We start from the raw sequence: 21,376 nt of genomic DNA, 5'->3' as shown, positions 1-21,376 counted from the left end.
TGATTACTGCAAGGATGACAACAGTGCAGTGTGAGGAGTGAAAAGGTGAGACAGCCCATCGGGAATAAGAATCTTTTCTCAGAAATTTTAAATCATATTGGATGCCAGTAGAAAGTATTAAATGAACATTGTCATCCCCCTTGTATTTAGAACATATTGTCAACTTAGCATCTTTAACATTCCTAGACACAGGCAGAATTGTTAATGGAAAAAACACTCCTCCTAATAGTATTTAAATGATGCTACTTTTCACCAGAAAGGGCCAAACTTGATTGTGAGGACAGAAAAATGGGAATATTAAGGGGAAAATGTATAAACACTTGCATGGGAGTCTGCTTAGGTTGAAAAAATGTTTTATTTTTGCCTTGGGAGAAAAAAACCCAAGGGGTGTAATGAAACCCTGGGAAGAATGTGGGAACACAGAAGCATGCCTGATGAGGATCAGAGAATGAAGATGACAAATCACCAAAATCCAAGAAATGGTACCATGTTAGTTGTTTGGAAGTTTGCTCATCTCAGTCACTAGATTTTACAGGGGAATACAGAAGTACAGGAAGAATCCTCCTCCCTCCAGGAGGTCTTAGTGTTCTCACCTAACCGCCCTGTGTTGACATGGGGGCAGCAGCTCATAAGAAGCCATTCTCATCATGACCCCTACATGCACTGCAAGAACCTCTATCAGGTCTGAGGATCCACTGGTCCTTAAATTACAGTGGCTCTCATTTAATTAAAAGAGGGATAGCCCATACTGCAGAAGCATGTGTCAAGATTAGCACAAGAGGGGTTCTGAGCTTTTACATTTGCTAAGCAGAGAAAATAAAGTACATGTAGTACATGAACCAGAGGTCACATCCAATTTTGTCCATAAAGAGCAAGGGAGAGAACAGCATGCTTTCTTGAAAAGCCAGGTACGTGACAGGTCATTGGTTACAGCAGTTCAGAAGGCTGACTGTAAATCAGAAGTCTGCAGCAATGCCAGAGCTGCATTATTTTTTTCCCTATCTCCCTATTAATTCAACAAAAGCTCTGCTGAAAATACACCAAGGACTTGCATGTTCTCAAGCCTGCTTTCTGAGATTGCTCTGATCACAAGCTGTTCCTGGGTTCTGACATTTTAGCTCTGCTATCTGTGATGTTTTCTCAAAAGCAGTTATCTTTCACTCTCACTTTTGATCTTTTCTAGCCAGAGACAGATTCATTTCTCTTTTACATTTCCTAAAAGAGTACAAACTCAGCATAGGTCTATAGAATATTTTGCTAGCTGCATTACTATAGATGTTCTCAAAATCTTGAATTGGCCCGTTCTCTGGCTAGCTGCTGAAAAAAACCTCAAAATAGTCTTGATCCAATATTCTACCCATTGTTTTTAAATTTCCAAGGAAAAATAAAGATGAAGAGTAGTAAATGTAGCACATTATCAAATAAAATCTAACACTAGGTCACAGCAAGACATAGAAGCTACTTCTGTGAGAAATTCACCACATGCAGACGCCTTTCTAATACGTAATTTTTAAAACTTTTAAAAGTTTGGGCTTTTTTGTCCAAACTCGAACTCTAGGTTCGTATTTCATCGGTATTCCGTAATTTGATTGAGCATGTGCATTTCTGACATGAAAGTGTGTCCCAACGGCTGCAGTGGGATGTCACCAGAAAGAACCACCAAATTACGGGTTCAGTTAGTGAAACTGTGAGCAAAGGACAGTGACACAGACTGGGAACTGGAAATGAACCAAGAACCACTACCATCAGCAGCACTGCAGTCCCTTTTCCCTTCCCCCTTGCCCCTTTCTCCTTCTCGTATGAGGTAATGCTTTGGCAAAATAATGTAACACAGAGCCTTGTCAGAGCTTTCCATTTTTATTCACTGGCTTATACTATGGCTTATCTGAAGACACTTAAAACTAAATTCTACTTCCTTGATTCAGTCAGGTCCCATTGATTTCAAAGGGACTATTTACCCAAAGACATGTGAAGGACACAGGCTTTATTGCTTTGCCATCTATAAGATAGGACATGTACCTATTCTCTGAGGGATACTGCAAGAATAAACCAATTAATGTATGGATCTTTGAAGACAAAGCATACCCCCCCCCCCCCCCCAAAAAAAAAAAAACCAACACCCTACCAAAAAACCTGGTATTATTGATCTTGTGAAAGATCTGAAGAACAGGAGCACTTTACACAATTAATATCCAATAGCAATTGGAAAAATAAAAGATAATTTCTCAATTATCACAGCTCTCTAATCCATTTATTTTCATCTCTGTCAACTGATCCACACTGGAGTCAAAGCAATCCACACTGGACTCAAAGCAATAGTCTGGGGTTTCTTTCTTGTGTGATGTTTCTTGTGATATTTACTTTTTCAATATCTTCAAGCTTTGAATTCTTTCCTTGCTTTTAATTATTGCTCAACATTTATTTTTTTTCCCCCTTTTCTCCTTTTTAGGTCCATATTTGTTCACTCATTTTGTCTTGGATTTTACGTTTTTGGGCTGATCTTGTTTGCTTTCTCAGTAAAATTTGCACCTTCAACATCTGTATTTTATTTATGTAATAACTGTGAGACTGTTCTGCCATCACTGTCTCTCTTTAGGCTAAAGTTTTATTGCCTTGTTTGAGCCTGTTTCAGTTACTTTACCACGATTAAAAAGAGCTTTTTAATTAATAAATAATGAAATAACATATAAAGACAACAAGCAACTACTACTCACAAAGCAAGATGACAGTGAAGAACTAGTAACTAGAACAATACCAAGAAAACTTGAATGTCAAGTCACATACTTTTAAGAAGAAAATGCATACAGCTAATTATCTAAATCACTAGCCATACTTGATTCTTTCCTCAACAGCTCAAGTTAAGGTGCTATGCAGGATCAGTAACTACTAATGCTGTACAATATGTATTCTTATTTCTTCCAGGGTATTTTTTGGGGCCACATGGTGTGCTAGAAGTAGAAAGATTAAACTTGTAAAAGATTGTCAGGTTTGCAAGGAGAATGAATATTTGCCTACATATTTAGCCTCATTAAAATTATACTTCAGTTCCACAGTTAATTTTAAATGAAAAGGTAAGATTATACAATCTAAAGGAAGGTTCCAAAAGCCTGATTGCCTGTATTTAAATCCACTGACCAGCGAGATCGTTATCTGGCATTTGAATTGCATGAAGAAATATGCATCTTTATGTAATAATATAATATGGTGACCAGGATGCCTTTTTTTATTTTATTTTAAATTTCTGAGGGGAAGTTTCTAGACTGCTGAAGCTGAACTGTCTTTCTGCAATCAGTAATAAACATGGATTTAAACTCTATTTACTGTATCTCTCATAAGGTCAAGGAGGGTGTTCTAATTGGGCCATGTTAAGATTAAATGCTCAGTAATACATTTCTAGCAGTGGTCAGAATCAGATTCTCTTGATGAAGAGAGGGAGGAAAAAAGAAAAAAAAAAAAAAAAAGGAGGGGGGTAACTACTGTGGCTCACAATCACAGAGAAACCCACCAGTAGGTTTCTTAATTCCTCCATACAGCATCTGCTTCTTCCCCTAAAAACAGCATCTTATACTCCTTATAGGCATGAAAACCTTTTACTATAAAAAGGTTCTCATAATTTGCACCTCTGGGGAAAAAAGTCTCAATCTTTGCCTAACCTTTTACGGAAATTAGCACTACAAATTAAGACTGGGCATACTTTTTTCATGAAGCACTAAACATCTGTTTGTTTCCCAAAAGCTTTTTCTCTTTTTCCCCAGACGTCTCTGTGATGAGCTATACGAACCTTTTCAGTATCTGCCCATCAAGAAGCGGTTCACTTTCAGCAATCCACTTCCCACCAATCATTTTGCTTAACTAAATATGTCTCCTGGTATGTCTTTTGTACTGGCTGAGTGAACTGAAAGATGCATTCTGAACAGGGAATATCAGTACCTATAGAATAATATATATTTTTATAGCTCAAACTTTTCTCTGTACATTTTGGAGTGCCAATAGACAATGATCTGCTCAAAACTGTAATGAAAAAAAGCTGATTGTGATTATATGTCGTATCATTCCATTCTTCACAAAATTTACATAGTTCAGACTCTGATGACATAATACATATAATATTGAAAGTTTGAGAATTTGTAGCCCTCTAATATGAACTATGAATTGCAGTTTCCCAGCTGCATGCAAGAGAATGTCTAAAACAGAAAGAATGCCCAGAGTGGGACGGTTTCCTGTATTTTGTCTAACACCAGATTCACACACAAAATCATCCTCTGTTACAGGGCTATGCACTCAGAGCTGAAAGAAAAGGAACACCAGCTAGTTTTTGAAGTGCAAGAAATTTGTCAGAAAGGGGATCATCAAGTCTGGTTCAGAATATGGCCAGGTTCTGATTAATATAAATAAATAAATAAAATCAGACAAAAGGAAGTAATTCTCAAGACAGAAGTGGGACCCATGAACAGGGTCTAGTGGGAAAAAAAAACCCAAAGCAAAACAAAAAAATCAGACAACTGCTGTGGACCATGACTACTTTATCACACTTCTGCATTTGAGCCAGACTTGATAACCTGTTCTAAGCAAGCTGAAGACACATTTGCTTAGACTTCGGAGTTGCAAGCTGTGGCACAGAGACTTCAGTTTTGAGTGTCTGCAAAAGACAACTAAGAAAAGCAACTCAATTGCTAGCAAGCCCAGATATGCTATAGGTCCACCACCCTGCATGAAAAAGCCACCAACAAAAACCAACAAACTCACAGAGATCTGCAAAGAAGCAAAGATTAAAACCGATGGTTTACATGATGCATAGTTAAGTATATTTATGGAACCAGATGGTCATGTCAGCAATAGGAAATGTATTTTAAATGCTGGAATTTCTAGTTAGTATTCATGTTCCGTGCATTTCGTCACACTAGGCAGAGTTTCTTCAAAACGCAATAAAACAAAAGCATGTTTAAAAATAAATGTTAAATAAAATTTCATGTGAATCATGAAATACACCGTGATAATTTTATAAGACTATATTATAAGACTATATATATTTTATATGAGAAAAGGCAGGCAAGTGTCTCTAGTGAGCACTAACACAATCTTACATATATTAGTTCATCTACACCTCTCCCTCCCTCTGTATATGTGTGTATGTATAACCCAAATTAACTACATTTTACACAATACTTCAGAGGAAGTTCCTCACAGATCTATGTCTCCTTTATAGATAACAAGAAGCTCAGAGCATATTAGACCACTAATAAGAAAGACGTACTTGGGTGTCGCAGGTGATGCGGATCTTCTGGACATGGCAGCAGGAGAATCAGACCTTCTTAGAGGAGATCCCATACCAGACGATGAACCAGGTGTTGCAGGTCGCTTCTCTTTCTTTATCTTCTCAGTCTAGAAGCACAGTTCATTTTAGTTCACATAATTAGGACCAACACATCAAAAACATATTTGATTGCTTTATTAACAAGATGGCATATAAACAGATTTGTGTAATATACTTTTAAGATAAAAGTTTTTTAAACACCAGCTCATAACTGAGGTTCAATAGCTTTTTATTTTACATAGACATAACACCCCCCACCCCCCCATGTCTGGCATGGACATAATATACAAGTTGCAGAGAAGTAACACCACATCAGAACCTCTCCAAGAGTTCTTGGGAGGGGTGGTGGCACTGGGAGTTTTCAAAATCATCTAAATGCTCCTGCAACACCCCTTAGACATGATCAGTAGTGAACACAGTCACCTCGCAGAAACGCTGCTGGATGTAACACTGTGAATCACACCTAAGACAGACACTACACAAATCTTTAGCTCCCAGCTTTGGTCCTCTCACTCGCATCTAATTTAGATGGCATGAATCCCCTTACGATGAACTATTACAAGACACAGGACCTTATGCGAATTTTACAGCCCTAGCATACCTTACATTGTGTAGACTCAGTGAAAGTGAATGACTTGCCTTTGCTTTTCTGGAAACTACAGTGGATCAATAATGCGTCTTTCAAGCAAACGGCATTAAACATGTCCACAGAAAGAGTTACGCAATTGGTATAAAACAGAGGCATTGTCAATATACTTGGCAAGTTTCCGAAATATGTGAAGATAATTAACCAGCAAGACTGGATAGTCAGACTCAGTAGAGAGAACCTATTTGTCATTCCCATTCCCAGAAGTTACAGGCAAGTCCAGAAACACACACTTCAGTGCCAGAAATCTCAGTTCCCTGAAAATAGAGGTGCTGCTGTTCCAAATACCAGCGCTCAACATGGATGCCCAGGAGGAGAAATATACTAAAATCCTGCTAAACAGGAGCACAAAAGCAACAGATGCACACAAGGCTTACTTTCTTACCACTGTTTCTTACAACAGGGGTGGCACTTTATTTTTATGAATGTAAAGGGAAAGATAACAACCAGAACCCGCATCAGTTTACCCAGGAGTGAAATCAAACCCCACCTGAGTAACTTCAGCTGCAGCCGCCCCTTTCATGGCATCGGAAGTGGAGGGTGAAGTTGCCTTCTTTCTGTCGGTGCTTCGGCTGGGGGAAGGCTTGTAGGGAGATTTAAGAGGACTAGCTGGTGCTACACGAGGACAGATATGGAATACTAAAGAGTTATAGTACAATAGCAAGAGCAAAAGGGAACACAGACAGCGGAAGTAAAGGAGAGGAAAAAACAGCAAACTTTTATGTTATAATGTTCAAAGGTAGTTTTCAAGGGTTTTTTAAAAGCGTTTCAAAAGATCACATTATAGAACACATTCAACATGGTCCCATGTTTACTAAAAATGCCTCAACTCAAGTAACATTTTATAGGATTTTAAATTTTTTTTTAAATTATCTCTGCAATATCGCTCCCTTACTCACATAGCTTTTGAATCACCTGACTATGATTTCTCTTCTGAAAACTCCAGCTTCCTTTGCATATGATAAAAAGAGTAATCAAACAATTCTAGTTGGGTGACTTCTGAACAAATATTGCAAAACAGGAAAGGTGATAGAAGCATAGGGAATTTTTTTTTTTAAAGCCTGAACATGGCAGAGGCTCATAAATACCTTAATTGCTTTTCAAAATAATACTTAATTAAAAAAAAACAAAACACAACCAAACAACAAAAAGAACCCCAGAAACAAAAACCCCGCCCCAAACCTAAACTAAATGCTGCTGTAGGTGTTTCAGTTGTTATTTGTGGTAGACATAAGTGTGAGTATGACACATGCATTACAGCTTACATGGCAACTCTTTCTGGGTATTTTTTCTTTATTTGCAATATTAACAGGACTTCTTTTAAATGGAGTATTTTACTCCTGTTTTTGTTCATGTTGCCTTCTAAGATGAAACTTTCACATACATCTAGAAAAATCAACAAAGTATATGCTTTATTAATAAGACGGACACTAATTGTAACCATGTGACAATGTGTTTCCAATCTTACTCAACTGAAGTCAAGGAGGACATTGACTTTGGAAAAGCAGTAATTATGCTCAACTGTAAAGGAATTCACATTTCCAACTTTTTTTTTTCTACTGGGGGCAGTCCTATAAAATTTCTTACGAAGACTTTTAGTATGCTTTTAAGTTTAACTGGACCTGTGTATTCTTTGACTGACTTTCCAGCAAGTTGGTAAAATTTCACTGAATACTAAGAAAAATGTTCAGAATCTTAAATGCTGCCTAAGATAAGTATTTTTATTTCAGCTGTAAAAAAAATTTAATTATATGTGTCCAGTAACAACTGTTTGCCCGACTATCTTGACTCAGAATAACCTTAACAATGCATTGCCCTAGAGAAAGTGTCTTAAATTGAGGCTTCTAATTTCTAAGCTTACAGAAAATGCAGGAGTAGCAGCATTCTGCCCCAAATATAATGACATGAGGCACAGTATGAGCTCCTGAAAAGGAAGAACCCTCTTCCCTGTTCAGGAAGCTACTTCTACGGAGAGAAGTACGTGACAAACAGGAGATGGCCCTCAACCCTTTTGCTGGCAATTACTGACAAAACCGTCAAGGGCTGCTCTGAGTATTGACGCTGTTTGCAACCTGTGCTACAGCCCGATTGCCTTGTGAGGAAATGACAAGAGGACGCCGGTTCAGAGAGCTGTTCCCAGAATCAGCACTCCTGTTTTGGCTCAGGGAAAAAGCAGTTTACAGGCCAAATTGTATCCTTGTCAGACATGCCAGCGTGCTACTTTAAAGATCCTGCGATGAAGAGAGAAATAAAACTGGGAGTTTACAAACAAAACCAGTGAGGAAGGACAAAGGAAGTCCCTACTGATTTCTTCAATATCAAATACAACACCGAAAACAACATCTGTAGGCAGCCCCAGCAATTCACCTCAAAATTTTAAGCAGAATATACTGATCTAATTTCGAGTTGGCTTTGTTCAGTCTTAGTGATAGTTGATCCCTGAGCAGTAAACAGGGAATTTTCTCATGGGCCGAGTACTGTATGACAACATCTCTGCTTCCAACAGATGCTGCTTTTAATGTAGAAACAATGGAAGTCATTTTAGAGCCATTCAATGTCAATGTCCCTATGCACTGTGACAAAGAAATAACGCACAAACGAAAGTGGGCTTACTTTGCAATGAATTTTTAAATAGCTTTGTATTAACAGTGCAGATGCAGGACCTGAGCCTGTTTCAACCATGGTGTATAAAAATACTTATCATAAAGATGATCAGCCTTTTACCATCTAGCTCATTTTATCCTGAAAAAAATGTTTCCTTTTGCAGACAGGCATTTGGGTGTGGGGCTTGGGGTGGGGTTTTTTGTTTTTAATAAAAGTAAAAACAGCTGTTAAACTTTTGTCTTTGTTTCAGTAAACACTATGACCAGGTATTGCTTCGTAAGTAGAAACTACTATGGAAGTCTGGCATTTGCCTAAGTATTAGCTGGACTGGAAACATGAGGTTTGTAGATGTCTGCAAAATAAGGGTTTTATTAGACTGCCATTTACAGATAGGAACAGTAACTATCATCCCTAATTTTTTGTTTCTTAAAGATCAATAATCTCTGGAAATGACACCTTCCTATCAGTGTCTTTTTTCTCCTCTAAGTAAATGTCATTTTGTACAATTATACACACACACACACATATAAAAATACAGATACAGTCACACAATTAAAGGCAAAAAGTAATTTAACAGCAGAGAACTGGAACCCTGGTAAAAATAATTAAGGCTCAAATGGTGCACTGGGATTTTTGTTCTACATACTACTTGGGTATGAAAGGGGATAACAATAATATATCAAAGCCTCTGAGAGGTGTCACACACTGGTCTAAAAAATTGTTTCTTAAATGAATTTATTCAGTTTTCCATTGGCTTAGGTTTTAGTGATTTTGTTAATTCAATTTTTTGTTTTTTAAAAAAACGCCGTTTTTTAAAAAAACAGTCAGAACAAGACAGACAAGATGATGTGTTTTTTCAAGTTTTAAATACACTTCTACCATGAACAATTTAGTTCATCATTGATTCTGTACTATCACATAAATTGTCATTTGGTTCATAGTACCCCATTTCTTTCAGCAACTACTCAAATGCAACCAAAACCATACCTCAACGGTTTCAAAGTGAGTAATTCACATTTTTACCTGGATTATTGTACTGCTCAGAAAGCACTAATGTACTTCTGCTTCTGGCTAAAGATGACTGTGTGGGAGTCAGCAGTCGAGAAACAATAAAGTTTTCCATTGGACTAAGATGCATGCGGTGAGCTGAAGGATGGGAGCAAATAAAATAAAATTTAAAATGCAAAGAAATAAAACAATGTTACATTAAAGTAACTGAAACAAAATGATTAAATGAAATGAAAAAAAACTTGAAATGTTTGAGATAAAAAATATTTAAACATAATTCTCATTCCCTCTGAAAAAAAGGTTTCTAGTTTCTCCATCATTTTAAATTATTTTCCCACCTTTACAATAAACATAGTAGGGTTAAGACCGTGTTGCATTTTGCTCTTACACAGAGGCATGTTCCATTCTGCAAAATGGTTGCTTTCATGACTCAGCATGAAAAAGGCTTACCTTCTTCCCCAGCAGAAAAGGTGAAACATTTGGTATAACACCACAGCTACTCAATAATGTGCCAACCATACTGGGACTGCATTAAGATTTGCAGTCTCACCACATTATATAAGTCTTATTTATACAACATGCCTGCATTCATTCCTACTCCATAAATATAAGTGTCAACTATAGAAGACAGGTATTTATAGATGTTCCTATTGCATGCATATATGTATAACCATCTATCATAATAACCTCAAAGCTATTGATGACTTTTCATTAAGCAATTTAGAAATGAAAGTAAATTTACCTTCTCTTTTCATTCTAGCAACAAGCCTTCATTGTCACCTATTTCAGTCAATACTATTTTTCTCATTAAAGTTTAAAAAAAAAAGGGGTGGGGGTGGGGGGGGCAGACACAAGTCAAAAAAGACACACAAAACAAACCAAACAAATCCAAAGAGTTCACAGTGGCATAAACCCTTCGGTCCTCTCTGTAGTGTTTAGTAACCACTAATCCCACAAGATGATCGTCTTTTGCTGAGCCTCTCATGGATCAGAGTTTCAAATCAAATTAAAGGGCTCTACAACTCTGGTCACCAGATTGAAGTCTCCCAGGTGGCTCATGGGACATACTTCTGCCCAAGGTACATCCCATGTCTGTTGTCGAGCCACATGTTTGGTTTGCTTGTTTTTCATTATTTGTACAGTTATAGGAAATTGCTGCAGTCGCAGCATGTACTTAACAAGCCTGTTTGCTGGAGTATCAAAAATTGAGGGCGGGGGGGGGCGGGCGGCGGGAATCAGTAAAAAAAAACCCACAGGGTTTGTTGCTGGACTAGGATCTGCAGCAGAGCAGCACAGTCTTGGGGACAGGCTGCAGAACTGTTTTATTGTATTAACTTATAACCCCTCAAATGTTTGAGTTCTTCTGAATAATAGACATAAGCAAGTTACATAGCTATATGGACAAGAAGTGCTTTAAGCAGAAGGAAAGTTTATGCTGGTAGGAGACCAGCATATTCACTTGCCTCTGTCGGGGGAATGTGTTATTGCCGCTGTGGAGGAGGAGAGGCGCTTACTGATTGGCGATTCCATTTGCTTTGGCAGATTCATTGTAGAAGCTGAAAGTTTGTCACATGCTGCAGAGAGACGCATTGAAGATATTTGTATTTGCATCACAGTGTTGATAAACTCCCAAAATTAACCTCGCATTTGTACTCGTGGCCCTTGCCACAGATCATCGTGCTGAGTAAGGCATGAGATAAGCTCTTTCCGACTGCTGGACAACCAGCATTTTATAAGACATGCTTTGGGATGCAACTTTTCTGCTTGTGAATTTAACATTACAGCTTTACGACAGCTTATCTTTCATACTGCCACAGGCAAATAATTATGTATCAGGTCTGAATGAGTGAAGCCATTCTGATACAAGATACTCAACACCAGCACAAGCAGAAAGTTACCTAAAGAAAACAAACTGCACACATGACAGCTCTGAGCTCCTTATCTCCATTCCCCCTCCTCTCAACCTTCAGTCTGGAAGAACTCAGGTAGACCTGAGGTACTATTCTAATACTAAAATTAAATAACCAACATTTGTGCGTTCACACGATGAGAACTCACCGTTTTAATGACTGATCTGGCACCAGCCATTTGCCTTTATCTTTTTGTTCTTGAGAATATTAAAAGAAAGAAAAAAACCCAACCCTAAAAACCACAAAAAAACCCCTTTTTGGTACTACCCCAAGTACCTTCATTTTTCTTCTGAAATACCATTTGACAAAGTCTGTTTGAGCACAATACCTATTTCCTATCTTGCCATTTATTCAACTGAAGGACAGAAAAATGTTATTCAAGTATTACTACAGTGTACTAGTATATGACAATCACTGCATGATGCTCAGAAGCTAAAAGCGTAGAAGCTTTGTCCCTTAAATTTGAATTTTATTTCTTTCAAAACCAAAAGTGTTTTCAACTAGACATATATGTGGCCCTAACTCTGCAGCCCCTAAGTTACTGCATTCCCTGTTACATGCATCGAAACGTTGCCTCAGTGACATCTGCAAGATTTGCCTCCAACTACTACAGTAAACAATACAATTCTCTACGTTTTGTTTTTTTTAAAAAGCAGGTATAACGCTGGTGTGCTGCAAAACATCTCGTTGCACATCCAAATCTCTTTGTCCATGAACAACAATTAGTACAAAAATTTGAATCTCTTTGCACAGAAATAATAGTTCTGCAAGATCGTGGGCAGAACAACATTTACTGTGCATTCTGCAGTAGTAATATGCAAGCCTAGCTCCTCCCTTGGGGTGAGAGAAGGAACCTAGTTCTTAAAAGCACAGCTTGTGTTACATTGCTGTGTTATGTTTTCAAAAAGCCAAGTGCATTTGCAATCAAAACTAGAAATCTTATATGCAATCCATTCTTAATTTTGGAGGACTCTTCTACTTCACAGTCCTTTTATGGGAATAATACTTTAAAAAAAACCCCTAAACAAACCTGAACAACTTAAAAGAAAACAGAACACGATTGCCTAAACAAAGTCAACTACTTGAGTTTGTTACAAATACCAGCTTGGCCAAAATCCACTTCAGAAGGCTGAAAATATAGCATGGCTGTTCATACAAAATTTGCTTGTTCTTAAAATATTGCAGAAAAAGATGGATAAAGAGGACTGTTTTGATGAAACATGGTCTCCATAGCACGTTTTCTCTTACCGTGCAACTGAAATTTTTTTCAACAGCACCTGCACATGTCCATTAGAACTGTTGAATATATGCATAATTATATCCACACACACAAACACAGAGCACCCGCAGAATTAACAGAGATGAGAATCTGAGTGGTAGAAGTCTACAGTTAGTGAGAAAACCATGAAATGCCTCTACTGTGCTGGAATGCGAGGCATGCACTGCTCCACCATGGCAAAATTAAAAGGAAATTAAAAAGACATTTGGTCCACATCACTAAGGGTAATGCCGTAGACTACCAGACTGAAATAATAAGAAAACAGTGGTTAGGAAGGACAGGATCAGTGGATGGATTACAGTGATTAGAACAGTTATAAACGAGACATGATGGTACTGTGATTCTCTGAAATACCATTGAAGGAATCAGCAGGAGCAGTAGAGGTCACAGGGTCTGGAGGAAGGGTGTTGGCAGCTAAACCTAGAACAGGGGGTGGGGTATTTTCTGATTCACCTACACAGCAGAGAAATCAGAGCAAAAAGAGGTGAAAGAAATTACTGAGTAAGTTGGGGGACCTGGAATTAAGCATAAACTGCATCACAACGACAAACTGGTCTACTTCTCAAAGTATAAAAGACTTCTTTTATTATCATGTATATTTAATTTTCTGGCTTTTTGGATGGCATACTGTGAAAACTATGATGTGGAACAGTTTGCCCTTTTAGAATTAAGTATATTTGCACACTGTATAAAAGAGAGTAACTGTCATATTTCATCATCACCCAAACATGGATTTTTTTTCCCCCATAGCATCAGTTTATTCAAACCTGACAAATTTAAATAAATTACATGACTTAAAACAGAAAACATGCATCTTTTTGAAACATAAAAGCAGTACATGACTGATTATGTAATAAAAAGAATTTGTTCCGAAGCCAAATCAAAAAGAGCAGCAACAAAAAGTATGTTGGGAAAAAAATCAAACTATTTTAAACTGCACATGCTGCATAGTCATCTAGAAATTCCTGACAGCTTTTTAGAACGACCAAACAAAACCAGATCATCTTTAGACAGCACTCAGTCTTTTGGCGAATATTAAATTTGCTAACTGTGTGTGTGTGTGCATAGGAAGACAATGCAGGGGAAGAGAATAAGGGAGAGAGCGCACAAATTTCAATTTTAGCATTTAGCATCCTCCAAACAGATTCTGGTTACTCTATTAAAATGATCTGCATTCCTAAAGTTAGGAGTGACCTTTCTCCCCAGAAGGTATCAGAGAGAGGAAGCCTGGCAAGCAATTACAAAGCATTTATTCACACCCCAAGGCAGCAGCCCCTACAGTACCACCCTAACTATAAAATGCATCATCCTTACTCTCTCCACAACCTCATGCATTTTGCACTTCAAGATCTGCAATGCAGGCAGCCTGTTTCACTTACCATCTCTCCCTCCTGAGCCTGCAGCCAGTGCTCCTCCCCACGACCATCGCTTTTGCTTCTGTTCCAGCTGCTGGCTGCGTTCAAGGGACCGACGCATCATGGCTTCTAAACGTTCCTGGTTATATTGGTACAAAAACAGAAACCAAATCTGAATCAGTTCTTTGGGAGCTTTTCTCTCCCTCCTTCTGAAACCAGGCTAAAACCACACAGTTCCCCTGTTGCTCCACGCAAGAGGATTACAGGAGCTTGTTTGCACTAAAAGAAAAAGGACTGAATAAAGAAGGCATCAGCATGCTACCTACCTCCAGATATGTGTATCCTTTGTCTGCAAGCCACTGAGGTCACTAGAGAGGCCTAAGTAAATAACACAGGTTGCATCACTGCCTAGCATCTGCTCCTGCTGGTGAGGCTGCTGCTGTGCTCTGGACTTAATTTGTATAAGAATAATGCTCGACAAGCATTAACTCCTTCTTGTCTATGCAGACCTCAGGATTTTTTTCCATCCCTTTCGAGCACGGCTAAATTGCTGCAATGCCAGTGGCTCCTCCTAGCCACGCAGATAAATGATCACTTCAAACCCAAAGTAGGTTACTTTGCAGGATGCCCTATCTATTTATTTAATTATTTCTACAAACCCGCCCTCCTTTCTTCCACTATGTTATTTACATTCTAGGCATTTAAGAGCTGCTGATTCCCCCCCCGTGTATTCTTTTTAGTGTATGCCCAGCTAGTGTTGTTCTGAGATATTTTTTTTTATCCCCTCCAACCCCATGTTCCTCTCCATGACTTGATGAGCTAGGATTTTCAGTTGGGGAAGAACAAGAAGATTTCTTTCCCTACCCAAATCCCGTTCCACCTTTAACTTACAGCCATGTATGGTCACCTTACTCCCTCTCCACCACCTCCTCACTCTCACTCAAAGACCTCCACTCAGTTTTGTTCCTACCTCCTCCCTCTGCTAGTTTCTCAGTGTTTTATTGTGGTGGCAATGATCTCTGCACTTTTTCTTTTCTTCCTTTCCAGCAGATAAAACCTGGTTCCTGCCCACCCACTGGTCCATCACCTACCACCCTCTTCCCTTCCTCCTCCCAGTACCTCGTTCACATCTGCCAGCCTCTTCACCCTCACATTTCAGCAGCCCAACCCCTACTTGGAAAGATGAGACTACTTTTGCTGCCTCCAACTTCTGCCCCAATGGTTTTTACCCCTTTAATCCTGTTAGTATTTTTGGTCCCATTACTACCTTTGCTATGTCCTTCCGGTCTAGTACAAAACTCCTACTCTATCCACTTCAAACTCTTGATGCTGCAGGTTTCTGTGATTACATCACATCCCCTTTGATTTCTATCAATCCTCCGCTCTGTCTCCAATATCTTTTGGCAGCTCAGATCAACTGCGTGGAAAACCTCTCCTGCATCTCTTGGCCAGATTACTTTCTCTCACCGATTCATGACTTTGGACTAGATTTTTTTATTCCCCTTTCCTGAGATATTTTACCACGAAATTTCAGTCTTTGTTCAAGCATGTCTCCTTCAGTCTCTGCACTGATGTTGAGCCCATTGTCTCTGATGGACCTCCTTCAGCAGATCAGACCCTAACATCAGGCATCTCCAGTAACTACCATGCCTGGAACTTTTATGAACGTACCTGTAAACTTCATATTACCTTCCTGGGGCTCTGTCTGTGGTTTCTGGCTTTCTACAACACCAGATGCCCTCTCATCATCTTCTGGTTATCTGCAATATACTTTTATCTCTTCCATGTGCTTCAAGAATCTCTTCTACTACCATGACTTGCAGTAATTTATTTCTGACCTCATTTTTTCCACCTCATCCAACCCTGCCACCAATTATCCATCAATTTCAACAGCAAGCCACTGCCTTTTGTCTTTAAGCTCTCCTCTCTTAATTTTATTATAAATCACTTGTGCCATAAAGAATTCCATTATATTACCCTCTATACAAAAAGCGAAAAAAGGCAATTCTCGCATACCCTTTCTATCATTCTCAGCAATCCTGTCCCTGTTACCTTTCAGCCAGGTAACCCACCTTGCTGTTACAATTTCTGCTGCCATCTCCAGGAAGACAATCTTTCAGTCATGTGTTTTGAGCTCCCACTTCAGTTTTGTCTCCCTTCTATCTCTTTAGGTCACAGTCTATCAGGTAACATCACGCAAAGACCACTGAAAGCAGGCAGCTGCTTCCCCTGTGCCCCGCTTTTTCCATCCTTCTGTCTAGTCAGTGCCATCAGCGTCCAGGCAGGCACACAAATGCTCTCTCTGTCTCGTCCCTCCTCCTTTTTCTCCCTACAGAGCAAATGCGCAAAGCATCACAGAGCTTAAGCACAGCCTCTTCTGCAACAGCACAGAAAAACCCCAGTTTTGACTATCCTATCACTTCTTGTCTGTACTTTGGGCATGAAAAGAATGCAATTTTCCAGTCTTTGGAACCCAAAGTCACTCCCCTCTGACTTGGTTTGCTACAGTCTTTCTTCTCTTGCTCCTTGATGATGCAATTTTCATGTTTAAAACCTGTGTGTGCTGGCTTTGCATTTCAAGTTCACACTTCTTGCTTTTAACTTCCCACCTCCCAACATTAATTTAATTCTGAGAGTCCCTCTTCTGTACTTACTCTTTCCAAACCTCACCTCCTGTTTCATCACAAGTTCTTCTCTGCTGTCTGCCTCTTTTCGTTACTTTCTTCAACTGTGCATCTTGCCCCAATACACCTTTCTAACCGCACTCTTTACAAAGGAAAATCACCCTCCCATTTCTTCCTCATTAAAGCATACACTTACACAGAATCTTTCTTTCTTTCCATATCTAGTGAATATTGTTATACATTAATCACAAAAGATAAGATGAAAGCAGTCAAGTTTCAATTACCTGTGTGATCTATATTTGGCTTTTTTTTTTTTTTAAATACTGCTTAGAGCAAGGACCAGCAATATTCTGTAGTTTGCAAACTACAGAATACAATTACACCACCTACTATGAAAGTGCCGTTTTAAGAATAAAATGCATGATGAAATAGATTAAAGAAATTAAATTATTTTTCATACATATTTGAAAGCCCATACTACCTACAATCTGAGGTTGAAATCTTCAATTACATGATGTGGAGAGGATCTTTTATTTTCATTTGCAAAGAGCCTTTCATTAAAGCACTATAGAACATAATTATTAAACCTCATGAAACCCTGCAGATGCAGCTTAGATAAAGAACAATATGAAGGCCATTTTTCACACAGAAAGGATAGTTATTTAAAAAACAGTTTAAGTTAGCACAAAACTAAAAAGCCAAAGAAAACAATAAGACACGTGGAAGCATAGCATAAACAACTCGTACATTAATAATCTGGTCTGTGATGAAAACTAAACAACAGGACAAAGCATTCCTTCATCAGCAAACAATGTGCAAAACCCTTCCTGTCTATGTTACAGATAAAGCAGCTTCTTAAAAACATATCAAACTATCCACGTGATCCTCCTGTAGAAACTTTAACAGCTACAGATAGGGGAAATAATCTCCGCACTAAAGATATAGTGAGCTTCCTCAAAAAACTATAATGTACAAGCTTTGTGTGTAGGTTAAGTTAAGAATGAGTAAAAGCATAAAAAGAGAGCCATCTACTGCTAGTACATGTTACTTTCCATAGTTATTCATCCAAGTTCTCCTCTGACTAAGCAACAGAACAAATGTTTGCACTGTCTGAATTAAAAAAAAAAACAAACAACAAACCCAAACAAACCTAAAAACCAATAGTGAGAATACAAGTAATTTGACTTAAGTACTTTCCTTTTCTCTATGTAAAACATGACACAGATGTGAAAACAAGGAAAAAAATTAATTTTACAAGTATTACGACTTAAAATAATTTGTGCAAACAGCTGTAAAACAATCTACCTTATGCCTACAATACAAACATCCAAAAGAGCCCCCAAAATCTCTTCCTCTTCACTTTATATATTCATCAGCACTGTATACAAGCAGCTCATTGTTTCCTGATATTATCAGCTGGCTTCATCTTTTGAGTGGCTCTTCCACATAGCAACAAAAGAGCTCTGTTATTTTCTATTTGAAGAACACATTAAAAAGCGATACAGTATTTTTAAATTTAACTACCTTTCTGAATAGAATTAATTTCTGCTCTCAACCAAGTACAATGACAGGTGCATATTAAAGGGTGTGTGCATCAAAGAACAACATCAGTCAAATGAAGGCTCTGCGTTAAGGTACATGGGGAGCTGCAGCAGCAGCAAGTAATGGCGGGGGGGAGCAGAGGATAGTCAGTGTTGTAATGAGGACTAAACTCTTCTCCTCATGTCCACTGCAGAGCAAATTGAGAGACTGCTTGCAAAGCAATCTCAAGCAGTTTGCAGCAAAATTTTTGTCTTACTTGTGCAACTGAACTCCACTCAGTAAATGAATTGCCAAAGTACGTTTGGAAAGCAGTTATTATTTCCATATACTATAATTCAAAAAGTAATTAACTTTGAATTACAATATACTAAGTAATTAATGCTACATCATCTTGAGAGTTTTTTTACCCTTGTGTTTAAGTGCATACTTTTTACAAATAGTGCATGTGCACCAAAACAATCTCTCCAATGCTTCAGGATATTCTTTTCCATTTAGCAGTTGTTACATCAACCTTTCAAGTCTGAGTGCTGGATTAGATTTGATGCCGTTTACCAGTAGCGGTTCATTTGAACGTTAGTATATTGGTAGGATCAATACTAATTTTATCAATTTCCTTTTAAAATAAATCTGATGGTTTTATTAAAAATGGATCTTTGACTAGATGGATGTTATTGTTCTTATTCACACTAGTATCCTTGACGTGGCCTTTACAAGTGATGCTCATATTGTCTTATAGAATACAAGAACAGAAAAACACAGCTTCTACAGAGACTTCCCAATACCCAGTGTACAGCTAGACATTTATTTGCAAGGTATTTCCAAGTCACACGGAAGTTCAAGATAGGGAAATGGAAAAAATGATTTTAACTGAATGAGAATGAGCTTTGCTTTTATCCAGTCCCAAAGCCACTGGCTACTTACTGTTAAAAGCCACTTTTCAATTGCTTCTGTTGCACACCACCACACTTCTTTCCTCAAGGCTCAGGGAGTGCTTTTACTAAAGGAAGCAGGCAGCTTTAAAAGTAATATGGTGGAAAGGGAAGAGCTACTGAAGACCTCTACAGGTAAGAAAGGTGCAGTCAACATAGGATGATTTTCAGACACGTTTCGTTGGTTCCTGTTTGAGGAACTGGACACACTTCCACTGTGCTCTGCAACAAGCTCCAGCTGCCCCAGAGGAGAACTCTGCCAGAACACCTCCGTTCCCATCAACACAGACTTTAAAACCACCATCTCTTATCTGGCACTGTTGAAGGGAAGAAGTATTCCTCTTTGAGAAGACCTTTGCATGCAAAGCAGCCAAGCAGGGGATGCTCCGATGTAGGAAGCCAACAAGCCCCATAGTTTAAGATCCGTTAATTTCTCTAAAACTCTTAGAGAAGCAACAACAATATTTTCTAGAGAGATATTTATATAACCTCTTCCTATCACAAACATGCACTGCCTTCTGCTGTGTTAGAAAGCAAGGAAAAAGACTTAAGGAAGATATAAAGGACAACCAATAAGGCAGGGAGCAAGGAAGAAAATCCCTCTACTTGGCCCTTCAGACACCTGATGAGGAAGTAACATGGGTGCTCCAGTCCCCACCCAGCACAAACCAGTATTAAAAGGAGAAACACTGAAGACATGCTGCTGTATACTGGCTCACTGGCCAGGGCACCACCTTCCCCAAACACAGGTGTGGGAAATACGGGTTTCAAAGTTCTTCCAGTAAAGGCAGCCTCAAACGTCCAGAATTACTCAGGAGCAGTAACTTCCAATGCCCTGGGAGCTGCAACTTCACCACCATCCTTACTCAGACCTCCACTGCTACTACACATAAAGGGTTTGAGGGGCTCGTCAGAAGACTTGCGGGGAGGGCGGGGGGGAAGCGCAGATTTGGCAGACCCTTTAGTACGATTCAAGTGGAATTTGAGAAATGAGGTAATGACAAGTAACTGTGAAGGGAAGCCAGGAGGTGCTGGTGTCTCCTTTTCCCAATTTCCTTCTTCCCGTGTCCTCCTCTGTTCTACAGATTACTCCCCCATGTACCCTCCCCCTCCTTCAGAAGCTCCCAGATTTGTCCTCCCACCAGGTCTAATCCATCCCCAAACAAGCATCCTCTCCTGTCCTCCTGCCCACGTAGCCTTCCCTCAGGTTCCTCAACCTGGGCAGAGGAGGGGGAAGGAAAGGGAAAGGAGCCAGACCTGCCTTGGCTCCCGAAAAGTTTATGACAGTTTAACCTTGAAGGACAGCTCAGTGAGCAGAGCTAGGAGTGGTATTCCTATCAGGACCAAACACTTGGAGGCAGCAAGCCTTTCTCTCACCATGAGAGAAGTCTCCCGGCAGCTGTACGGGACGTTGGGGAGCTGTAACAGCCCCGCTGATCCTTAGGAGAAACATCACTGCGTGCTCAGTCTCTTCTTACACCCAACTCTGGGCCAGTGCAGGAGGCCATTACAGGAGACGGGGTCCCCACTGGGCAGACCTTTGGGTCTGAGCCGGCACAGCCTCTCTCACGTCCGACAACCCTGCTCCGACTTCTTCAGCACAGGCAAACCATGCAGGCAGGGAAAGCAAAGCAGGCGGTCGCTCACTCTTCCCACACCTCTCCCGCTCTGGTGCAAATTTTGAGGATAGGGTTTTGGAAGTTTCTGTACTCACCACTTACCCTGACAACTCCCATAAAGGGGATCAATTTTGCTTAGCTGCAAAAGGTTATTACAGTAGGAAATGCTGGGGAAGGAGCACGTCAGGTCAATAACATTACCACAGGAGGAGAGAGATCTCCTAACGTTTGTTTCCAGTTTTGCCATTTTTCTTAACAAAACTTGAAACAAGACACATGGCAAAATATTTTAAAATGAATTTTCAGCTATTATGCAGAAACCACAATCAGTATGTTACAGTTGAAAGAGGAATGGCAGGATGTAATATTCTCTTCAGGCTAAAGTGAAAAACCAAACAACAAAAAAATGTCAATGGACAGCAGTATGTTATTCTGATCCCATGCAGAAGTGTTTTACCTCTTTTGCAAAGGATATTTTGATCAAAAGATGGGGGGCAGAAAAAAAGGAAGGTTAATAACTGTAGCTTTCTAGAGTCTTTTTATCTA

At 39.2% G+C, this 21,376-nt stretch overlaps 1 protein-coding gene across 11 annotated transcripts in view; it reads right to left on the bottom strand.

The window, feature by feature from the left end:
• The window catches only part of MAP7D2 (MAP7 domain containing 2), an 85,888-nt gene that overhangs the window by 12,791 nt on the left and 51,721 nt on the right, over nt 1-21,376 (bottom strand). For 2 of the 11 annotated variants that reach the window (XM_049834848.1, XM_049834842.1), the window contains 6 exons: nt 14,141-14,255; nt 13,116-13,214; nt 11,036-11,146; nt 9,588-9,710; nt 6,451-6,599; nt 5,255-5,382 (listed from right to left, as the gene is read on the bottom strand). In XM_049834848.1, coding sequence (XP_049690805.1) covers nt 5,255-5,382; nt 6,451-6,599; nt 9,588-9,710; nt 11,036-11,146; nt 13,116-13,214; nt 14,141-14,255 — 725 coding nt within the window. Of the gene's footprint in view, nt 1-5,254; nt 5,383-6,450; nt 6,600-9,587; nt 9,711-11,035; nt 11,147-13,115; nt 13,215-14,140; nt 14,256-14,442; nt 14,664-21,376 lie in introns of those variants that run through there. The other 9 variants (XM_049834853.1, XM_049834843.1, XM_049834845.1 and 6 more) reach the window with 9 other exon arrangements.

The sequence above is a fragment of the Accipiter gentilis genome, chromosome 32, assembly GCF_929443795.1.
Source record: "Accipiter gentilis chromosome 32, bAccGen1.1, whole genome shotgun sequence".
Taxonomy (NCBI): domain Eukaryota; kingdom Metazoa; phylum Chordata; class Aves; order Accipitriformes; family Accipitridae; genus Astur; species Astur gentilis.
The sequence above is the reverse complement of the archived record's forward strand: the minus strand, read 5'-3'. Positions and strand labels throughout refer to the sequence as shown.